Source organism: Mustela putorius, unplaced genomic scaffold (genome assembly GCF_011764305.1).
Source record: "Mustela putorius furo isolate JIRA1106 unplaced genomic scaffold, ASM1176430v1.1 tig00000095_pilon_pilon_pilon, whole genome shotgun sequence".
Taxonomy (NCBI): Eukaryota; Metazoa; Chordata; class Mammalia; order Carnivora; family Mustelidae; genus Mustela; species Mustela putorius.
The window spans coordinates 38696196-38706096 of record NW_025421280.1 but is presented as its reverse complement, the minus strand read 5'-3'; the positions used below and the strand labels follow the sequence as shown (position 1 = coordinate 38706096).

The 9901-nt window shown below is 53.6% G+C and overlaps 2 protein-coding genes and 1 long non-coding RNA gene across 6 annotated transcripts in view; 2 read left to right on the top strand and 1 right to left on the bottom strand.

Moving 5' to 3' along the window:
- The window catches only part of ZFR2 (zinc finger RNA binding protein 2), a 36378-nt gene extending 36130 nt beyond the window's left edge, over positions 1 to 248 (bottom strand). For both annotated transcript variants that reach the window (XM_045086576.1, XM_045086580.1), the window contains exon 1: positions 6 to 248. In XM_045086576.1, coding sequence (XP_044942511.1) covers positions 6 to 229 — 224 coding nt within the window. In that variant the 5' untranslated portion in view covers positions 230 to 248. The remainder of the gene's footprint in view (positions 1 to 5) is intronic.
- Positions 249 to 322: 74 nt separating this feature from the next.
- Positions 323 to 2844, top strand: LOC123394452. Of its 2 annotated transcripts, none has more exons than XR_006609235.1 (2): positions 323 to 417; positions 981 to 2844. It is a non-coding gene; the product is annotated as an uncharacterized LOC123394452 (long non-coding RNA). The 2 variants fall into 2 exon arrangements; XR_006609233.1 differs by having other exon boundaries at positions 670 to 2844.
- Positions 2845 to 5713: 2869 nt separating this feature from the next.
- Positions 5714 to 9901, top strand: part of ATCAY (ATCAY kinesin light chain interacting caytaxin) — a 28407-nt gene continuing 24219 nt past the window's right edge. The window contains exons 1-2 of one of the 2 annotated variants that reach the window (XM_004771410.3): positions 5714 to 5906; positions 9360 to 9477. In XM_004771410.3, the coding sequence (XP_004771467.1) occupies positions 9401 to 9477 (77 nt within the window). In that variant the 5' untranslated portion in view covers positions 5714 to 5906; positions 9360 to 9400. Of the gene's footprint in view, positions 5907 to 6129; positions 6804 to 9359; positions 9478 to 9901 lie in introns of those variants that run through there. The other variant, XM_004771409.3, reaches the window with a different exon arrangement.

Genomic DNA, 9901 nt, shown 5'->3' with positions numbered 1-9901 from the left:
GTTACCTGTACTGTGGGCCGGCGCCCCACGCGAAGCCGGAGCAGTCGCTTGCCGCCATCTTGGCGTCTCCACAGAGCGCGCGCGGACCCGAGGCGCGAAGGGGCGGGGCCGCCAGCGGTGACGTCCCTGCGCCCCGCCCCCGCGCCGCGTGCCGCTCGCGCCCCGCCACGCGCCCCAGGCCCCGCCCACCCCGCGCGAAGCTCGGGCCCTCTCGCTTCCCACTGCACATCTGCCGGCCGACTCGGCCTCGAGCCCCGCCCCCGCCTCAATCCCCGCCCCTTCCTGTAGTCCCTCTTTCCCTCCGGCCGCTCAACATCCGGGGTGTCGGCCTCGAGCCCCGCCCCTTCCTGGAGCCCCGCCCAGCCTTCAACCGCTGGAGCTGGAGGCGGAGATCCTTCTGGTTTGTGTCCTACTTGGGTAGGTTGGGGGTTGCGCTGACCGCTCTTGCTGGGTGCAGGTGGCCCTCCTGATGCGGCTACGCCCTGCTTGTCCCTTGGGCACCCTCTAAGAGCCCACTCAGCACCTAAAACTTGCTGGCCCTAAATTAGTGGTCGAGCGGGGCAGTGGTTTGCCACTGGGCGGGCAGGGTCTAGGCGCCTTTGTGGCTCCTGGCAGGAGTGGGTGGGGGCCCGGGACGCCCTACAGAGAACGCCCCGGCTCCCGTGGCAGGCGGAGAAACCACAGCCAAGTGTGAGTCACATGGAGAGTTCGTTCTTGACCGAGACGGCGTTCGCGGGCCGTGCGGTTCACCCACCTGCGGTGCGCGGGTCAGTGCAACGGTTCGCACTCTGGGCTCGGAAGTGTGCGGCTCAGTGGTCTCAGTCCCTGGGCACAGTTGCACGCCCATCGCCACTGCGTGACTCCAGAGCATGTGCATCACCCGGAGTAGAAACCGTCTGCATCAGCCTTCAGTCTCCCAGCCCCCGGCAGCCACTAGTTACTTTTCGTCTACACGGGCTCACCTGTTCTGCACATTTCAGATAAAGAGACGGCTACTTAGCAAGAAAAAGGAGTCCACTCCGGACGCACACAGCTTTTATGAAGCCCTGGAGAATTATGCGGAAAGGCCGGTGCAACAAGGTTACGCGCTTTACATACTCTCGTGATTCCATTTACATAAAAGTCTTGAAACGTGAAAATTACAGAAATGGAGACCATATTTGTGATTGGTAGGGGAGGAGAGAATGGGGAGTGGAAGCGCCTTACAAGGGCTACGTGAGGGACCTCGTGCTGAGGACATCTGGCTTCCAGGTATGGAAAGCAAGGGTGAGGCTGTGCTATAATTGTGTAAGACTTTACCATTGAGTAGATGGGGGGACAGGGTACACAGGATCTCTGTTATTTCTTAGTGCATGTGAATTTATAATTACTTCCAATTTTTAAAAACTAATTAAAAAAAAAACAGTACATGCACCGACTGTGGAGGAGTGGTATTCCTTTCCTCCTTGATATGAAGCGGGCACAGGGCTAGTTAATTCTTGGACAGAAACCATGGCAAGCCCAGGGTACCAAGGAAAGCCGTATGGGTGGTTTAGTGGATGGCATTCTTCCACCTGAGTCTTCATGACCATGTGTGGTCACCAGGAACAATCGAGTGGGTCTGGCAAGTGCCACTGTCCCACCATGCCCTGGCTAGAGTTCAGAGTGGTAATTACACAGGGCGTCCCTCCAAATCCCTGCAGCTCTGAGGAGCCAAGGACGGCTACATGCTTTATACAAAAGCAAGTCTGTTTCAGTGTTTTCTCTGGATTACAAAATATCTTTCCCTCCCTCCCCCCTACCATGTTATTTATTAAAAGTGTTAAATGCTCTGCATGCACGATCTTATCTGGTCCTTACAGTAGCCCTTAGAAGTAGATACAGTTCATTCTCATTATTGGCAGCAGCTCTGTCTTATAAAGTTGCAGCAAACCCAGTGAGAATGAATGCTGAAGTATGGCCCCTGGGGGAAAGCCTGGGGTAGGTTCCTGCGAGTCTCTGGTCACAATATTTTCATCAACTCATCAACACATAATCTGGTGCTCTGTATGCTTCTGTCTAAAGACACCTTATTTAATACACATGGTCGATTCGTTAACAGCCAACAGCAGTATAATTCATGCCTGAATAAAGTGTAACTAACACATATATTTTCTCTGTAAGCTGCACCCCAGCCTTCTTGTGCTCAGAAACACCAGACAGCACTGCATGCGGGGGCCACTGGAAACAGCAAAACCACCAACTAAAGGGCAAAAATGCAAAAATCGTGGTAATAAATGGATCCCGAAAGGGGCCATTTACAACCTGGGCTGGAATAAATTGGCAAAATGGTGCTTTGTTCAAGCCCAGCTGGGAACATGTATGGCCAGCACTTGAAGTTTTCACCACTCTGCGTTGTGTGCAATGACCCTGAAAACACCGGGAGTATTGATTTGGAGGTTACAAACATGACAGATTAATTTCAGGCAGTAGGCAGATTTACAAATACAGAAGCAACTAATAATGGGGCATGAATGTCCTTGTATTAATCCCCTTTGCAAGTCAGGAAAAGGACAGTCAAGGAGCTTCAGCAATTTCATTGCCTCAACCTCGTTCAGTGAGAACAGACTATGATTCACGTGTTTCTCTAGCACAGGGATTCTCAACCCATCCTGTTGATATTTGGAGCCAGAGAATTCTCCGTTGTGGGGGGCCTGTCGTGTGCATCGTAGGATGTGGAGCAGCATCTCTGGTCTGTACCCACCCAACGCCAGCATCGTCTCCATCCCCCAAGTCATGATAGCCAAAAATGTTCCCAGACACCACCAAATGTCCCTTAGGGGCAGAATCCCTGCCCTACGGTGAGAACCACTGGTCTAGGGACTTGAGACACAACAACCACAAAGTGCAACATCTCTGATCTCAAGAAACTTACAGGGGCGCCTGCAGGGCACTCAGTCGTTAAGCGTCTGCCTTTGGCTCAAGTCATGATCCGGGGGTCCTGAGATCGAGCCCGGCATTGGGCTCAGTGGGAAGTCTGCTTCTCCCTCTCCCACTCCCCCTGCTTGAGTTCTCTCTGTGTCAAATGAATGAATGAATAAATAAATAAATAAATAAAATCTTTTTTAAAAAGGAAAAGAAAAACTTATGAGAGAATGGCGAACCTCAACCTCAGGTGCGGGGCAGTTAGTGTTTCATGGGGACAGAGTTTCGATTTGGAAAAGTGAAAAAGTTCTGGAAATGGTTGGTGGGGATGGTTTCACATTGTGAATGTAATCGATGCCACTGAATTTGACACTTAAAAGTGATCAGAAAGGCAAGTTTTATGTTATGTTATGTATGTGTATTTTAACCACCATTAAAAATAAACCTTACAAGAAGAGCCAAGCCTGGTTTCTGCAATGGCTGCTCTGCCGTGGCCACAGCACCACGGACAGCTCCCTGTGCTCTCTCGTAGGGGCCGGACCGCTGCTTTGTAAATCTGTCCAGAATGCCTTTCTCCTGCTTCTTCATCCCTCCCACTCCTGTCCAATCCTCAGGGCCCAACTCACGTCATTACTGCCCACCCACCACCCCGAGAAGTCTTCCCATGCACCCTTCCCCAAGCCACTCTGCTCCAAACTAAACCTCTAAATCAGCCCAGACTCCTTTGCCCATCTGGTTCTCCAAATGGGAGTTCTGCAAAAGCAAAGTCTTTCTGATTCACACACTGGACCCTAGTGCCCAGCACAAAGACTGGCCTGGATTTCCCATTCAACTGACATTAAAGTGTCTCTTCCCAGAGCTCCACCTCCTCCAGCCAGGAGGCTCTGGCTCTCCTCCCCTGCTCTGGGGCAACACCTTTCTGCCTTGGGCTTGGAGAGCACAGACCATGATGCAGTGAGTGAAGCAGCAACGTGAGCAGAGTACTGTCTTACCTCCATGAGGGGAGCCAGCATCCACACATTCCGCCTGCATCTCCTAGAAGTCTCCTCTATGCTGGGTGCTGCTGCCCTCTGAAGAGAACATGGCTGTGCACAAGATCAACCGAGTCAGGGGCACCTGGGTGGCTTAGTCGGTTAAGTGTCTGCCTTTGGATCAGGTCATGTTCCCCAGGGTCTTGGGATCCCAGGGTCCTGCTCAGTGGGGAGTCTGCTTCTCCTTTTGCCTGCAACTCCCCCTGCTTGTTCTCTCTCTCTCAAATAAATAAATTAAATATATATTTTTAAAAGACCAACCAAGTCTCTTTTATCTTGAATTTTATAATCTAGCTGGGGGTCAGAGAATAAACAAAGAAATAAGTAAATACTCTCAAATACTGGTAAGTGCTGTTGGCAGGGTGGGGGGAATCAGGCTCCTCAGTAAGTGAAACACAGACCTACTCTATATCCTGGTAATTCCACTCCCAGGCATGTACCTGAGGAACTGAAAACAGGGACCTGGATAAGTCTGTGTACGCCCCGTTCACACCAGCACTACTCACAACGGCCAAACAGTGGAAACAGCCCCGATGTCCATCAGCTGGTGAACGGATAAACAAAATGTGACTCATGTATACAGTGGAATATACTCTTCAGCCATCCAAAGGAACAGAGCACTGACGCTGCAATGCAGGTGACCCTCGAAAAATTATGCTCAACCAAAGAGGTCAGACATAAAGAAATAACATCGTGTATGGCTCCTTTTATATGATACGTCCAGAACCGGCAAATCCACAGAGATAGAAAGTGGGTTAGAGGTTGTGGGGGTTTGGGGCCAGGAGATGGGGAGTTAGTTTAATGGGGACAGAGTTTTCAGTTCGGGAAGATGAAGAAGTTCTCAAAATAGAGAGTGGGGATAGTTGCACAGCCATGGGAGTCCCGAGTGTGCTTAATGTCCTGAACTATACACTTCCCAACAGTTAAAGTGGTCAATTTTATATTACGAGTATTTTACCACAATTTAAAAATGTATATACTTGGGGCACCTGGGTGGCTCAGTGGCTTAAGCCCCTGCCTTCAGCTCAGGTCATGATCTCAGGGTCCTGGGATCAAGCCCCACATTGAGGGGGAGTCTCTGCTCAGCGGGGAGCCTGCTCCCCCCCTTCTGCCTGCCTCTCTGTCTACTTGTGATCTCTCTCTGTCAAATAAATAAATAAAAATATTTTTAAAAAATGTATATACTAAAATCAGACTGGGCAATGGAATGGGGTATGGGAGTGAGGGGCAAGATAGCAGTGGTTGGGGAAGTCCTCTGTGAGGAGATTAATTCTGAGTTGACTCCTGAATAATGTAAGAGGAGTGTTCCTGGCAGTAGGAACGGCAGATTCAAAGGCCCTGTGGTGGGATGTGTTTACAGAACAGCTGAAAAGCCACTGAAGTGAAAAAGCAATAGGCATGGGCTCCTACTGGGGTGGAGGGATTGGTTCATTTTCTGGGGTTGTTGTAACAAAGTATCAAAAACCAGGTGCAGGTCCCCCCCCGCCAAAAAAAAACACCACAGAAATCTATTCTCTGGCAGTTCTGGAGGCCAGAAGTTGAAACTCAAGGTACTGACAGGATTGGTTGCTTTTGGAGACTGTGAGGGAGAATCCATTCTATGCCTGTCCAGGTTCTGGGGATTGCTGGCGATCCTTGGCATTCCTTGGTTTGCAGTTGTAAAGACAATTGTAGTTGGATTTGGGATTCACCGTAAATCTGCGGGACCTCATCTCCAGATGAGAGTCCTGGATTCCTAATTCTGTCTGCAAAGACCCCTTTTCCGAATAAGGTCAGATTCACGACAGGTTCCAGAGGTTAGGACATGGCCACGTCTCGTGGGGGCCACCATTCAACCCGCTACGGGTCTAAAAATAGACGTCGCAACACAAACCAGTAGAGAAGCTCTCGCGGGCGCCCTGCGAAGCGCTCTCCTACATCATCTCGTGACATGCCCAAACGCCAGTACCATGATGTTTCAGTTTCAGAGATGGGGAAACTGAGACCCGGCAGGTAAGATCACTCACCCCGTGGTGTCACCCCGCTCGTGGTGTGAACCCCCCCTCCCAGCCAGGGTTCGAACCCCCTTCTGATCGGATTTTAGAGGTTGCACTCTTCATGCGTCCTCCAAGGCAGGGCCCCTGCGGCGCACAACTGCAGGGGGCGCCTTTCCCTCGGTGCCCACCCCCCGCCCCAGCAAGTGTGTCTCGGAGGATTCGGCCTCCCCAGCACGCAGCTGGGTCCTCGGCACGCGCGGCTCGGTCCACAGGGAGCGGCCGGCTAGGGACCCTGGGAATGGGGTCCTAAAGCTATTTCCCCTCCTTCTCTCCCTCGCTCCTAATCTAGGGAATGAGGCCAGGGCTGTCGTTTATTTGTTTGTTTGTTTGTTTGTTCCTTGTTTTGTTTTTAAATCTGTGATGCGCCATCGGGAAATCATTTCCGCTTCTGCCCCTGGTGAGGCTCTTGGAAATACCTCCCTTTCAGCCAATGGGGAGCACCGGATTCTGGCAGGGGCTGTGCTTTTCGGTCGGCCCTGCCCCCACTCACCCACCCTGCACACAAAAGCAGCATAATTAACTGTCTCAAGGCAGCCGAGCCTCCGCCAGCTGCGAGCTGGCGAGGAGAAGACACCTCGGAGGCACGGTCCGCGGCGGCCGCAGGGGCCTCGAGCGCGGCCGGCCGAGGGGCCGCCGCCCGCTCGCTGCAGCCGTCCCCCACCTCCGGACGAAAGCGCCCATCTGCGCCGCCACGTCGCTCGGGTGACCTTCCCCGGGTGCGGAGTCCGCCCCTGCGCGCGTCCTCCTCGGATGCTCTGAAGGGCCGCGGACTGCGCTCCGAAGGCGAGGGGTGTCCGGCTGCCTCCGCGCCGGGCTCGCCTTTGTTTGCGCGCAACCGGCGGAGGCCTCCGAGGTGAGTCTGCCTTCCTTTCTCGCAGCCCGCCGGGCCAGGTCTGTCCCGAGGCATCCGCGGCCGCAAAGCCCCTTCTGGCAGGTGGGGCGGGTGGGAGCGGGCGGCGAGCCGCGGTCTTGTGATTCTCCGGGCGGCCACACAGCCATGTCTCCCGGTGCCCGGGGAAACCATCCGCAGGCACACACACCCACAGTCCGCCTGCCGTGCCCGCCGCGCACCTGCTCGGCGGAGGACTGCACCATTTTCAGGACGTGCTTAGAGATTAGGCTGATAAAACCCTCAGCCTCTCTCTGGGACGCTTCCTAAGAGACCGGGATGTACACGTCCTATCTCTGTGCACTCCCTATTTATAACACCGTGAGCGGATTTGGAGGAAAAAATAAAAAGACTTGCTAGATGTGTACACAGAGGCTTGCCTATGGGGTGGGGAGGAGGGGAGAAGGCTGAGCACGGATTCCTCCTTCCCCGTCTGAATTTGGATGTGACACACCGGCAATTCAACAGCACCGAGCCGAGCCTCATTCTCCATCCTCAAACGTGAAGTCGGGATCTTAGGACAGGCGTGTTCAGGGCCCACGGGGACCCACCACACCCCACATTGAGAGGATCGTGGGGCCGGCATGTGTGGCTCCAGGGTCCCGGCCGTGGGTGGGATTGAGGGGGGGGGTTATGCTTCCTGGGGGCTGAGGTCACACCCGGCTCGGGATAAGGAAAACAGATGCAGAGACCTCGCTCTCCCCCGAAAGGAAATGAATTTCCATGGACCCGAACTTTCCCCTGCAGCAAGGTTCTGGGCGGTTGTTCTCGCCTCCGGCATAAGAAGAGATGTTTATGTTTTATTTATTTATGTATTTAATTTTTTTTTTTTTGGCGTATTGCGTCTTACTGTCCCTCCTCCATGAATGAATGACGACATTCAGAACGGTGACAAGAATCCAGTGGGAAACTCTCACCCAAGTGTGTGTGGCGGGGGAGGGGGGGTGTCTAATTTTAGTTACCCCCCCCCCCCCCGCCTGGCCTTCCCTCTTCCCTCTCCCGACCTCAACCCGGACCCGCAACCGCGAATGCAGACCCCGCCCACGGGGGCTGCTCTCCGCGCCCAAAACGTTAGCGCCTTGCACCGGCTCTGCAGGGGGGTAGGCTCTGCAGGGGGGGTAGCCTCGGCAACTGGAAGGATGGGGGGCGGGGACGGGGCGGGGGAGGGGGGAAGGCTTAGGTGCTGGTGTGTGCGAGTAAGAACCCAGGAGCTGCTTGGAGGATGGGCGGCAAGGACACAGCGAGCCCTCTGTAGTGACTGTCAAGCCCAGCCCAAGTTCCCTTCCCGAGCATGCAATTAAGACAGGGTTTCTCGATCTCAGATCTACGGGCGGTTGGGACTGAATCAGTCTTGGTCCTGAGGGGGGTGCATCTTGAGCCCTCTGCGGTGTTGAGCAGCATCCCTGGGCTCCGCGCACTTGATCCAGTAGCCCCCTCCCCAGGCTGGGACACCAAAATGCCTGTAAACATTGGCAAGTGTCTCCTGGGTTAAGGGGCGAGGGCAACATTATCTGCAGTTGGAAGCCACTGGTTTCAAAGCGTGGAACCCATGGAGTTGACCAAGTTTAAGATCCTGGAATGTTATGTTCAAAAAGGTATTACATAAAGCTCCTTTCTGGTGCAACTTTTCGGTTTGCAGATGGGGCTGCTGAAGCTGGGAGGGGTGACCGGGGGAGTCACCATTCAGGGTGCTGCCTGTCTCCACCCCCCCCCCCCGGTCCCCAGCTCCTCAGAAAAATAAAAAACAAAATTTGTGTTTTGTGCTTAGTAAGAATTACGACCCCAGCTTCCAGCCCCAGTCTCTTTCCACGCTGCAGGCCCTAGTCCTGAGGTCGTGGGGTCGAGACCTGCTTCTTTGTTGGGGGTAAAGGAGCAGGGAAGGTAGCCTGGAGAAGGTAGAGGTGGGCTGGGGTCAACCCGGTCCTTTTTGAAAGCATCTGCCCCAGGCACCAGGGTGGTTCAGTCGGATCAGCACCTGCCTTCGGCTCAGGTCATGATGCTGGAGTCCCAGGATGGAGTCCCGCATCAGGCTCCCTGCTCGGTGGGGAGTCTGTTTCTCCCCTCTGCCTCTCACTCTGCTTGTGCTCTCTCGCTCTTACGCTCGATCTCTCTCAAATAAATAAATAAAAATTCTAAAAATCTTTAAAAAGACACCAAAAAAGAGTCCCAGCGAGGAAGTTTAAGTATATTAGTCACTAACACTTTAGTATAAATGATTTTAGTTGGATTTATTGCTTCCCAGTTTAAATCCAAGGTAAGGGAGGGATGATGAGCCCTAAGAAGAACGGACTTCAGAGCTTCATAGCGAGGTGGGCTGACACCTGGTGACACGTGGCGGTCATCAGCTCTCTACCTCTCTGTTTTCTCACCTGGGACCTGGGGAAATCTCCTGGGGCTGGTCCGTGATTCCGTGTAATGAAGAATGCAACATTCTGCATGTTGATCGGAAGGGCCACATGTGGGCGGGGGGTTGTTAGTACGATGACCGTCCAGTAAGGCTTCCGTTTGACCCGCCTTCAGGGTTCATCTCTGCTTCACGTCAGCGCCTCTCCTCGGTTCTCATGGGGACCACTGAAGCCACGCTCCGGATGGAAAACGTGGATGTGAAGGAAGAATGGCAGGACGAGGGTCTTCCCAGGTACGGCTTCTCTGTCTCCACATCCTACCTGTCGCACTGGGTGGGGGGATGCCCACCGCTTCTCTGAGCTGGGGTGCGGAGGACGCCGCGGGTGGATGGGGCCAGGCACATAACAAATATTTGCTGAATGTTTTAAGATTGATTCCTCACCCCCCCACCTCCACCAAAGCCTCCCAAAACCTCCCATTCCCATGCTGTTTTAAAAGCTCTGAACATTCTTCGACAACCTTCTCACGACTGTTATATTCTCCCACGTGTTCCCATGAATCCAGGTGTTACCACATTTTTTTTTTTACCTGTGACAGGCAGAGGGATCTCATCCGACTCCTGCTTAAAACCCCTGCGGGCAGGGGCGCCTGGGTGGCTCAGTGGGTTAAAGCCTCTGCCTTCAGCTCAGGTCATGATCCCAGGGTCCTGGGATGGA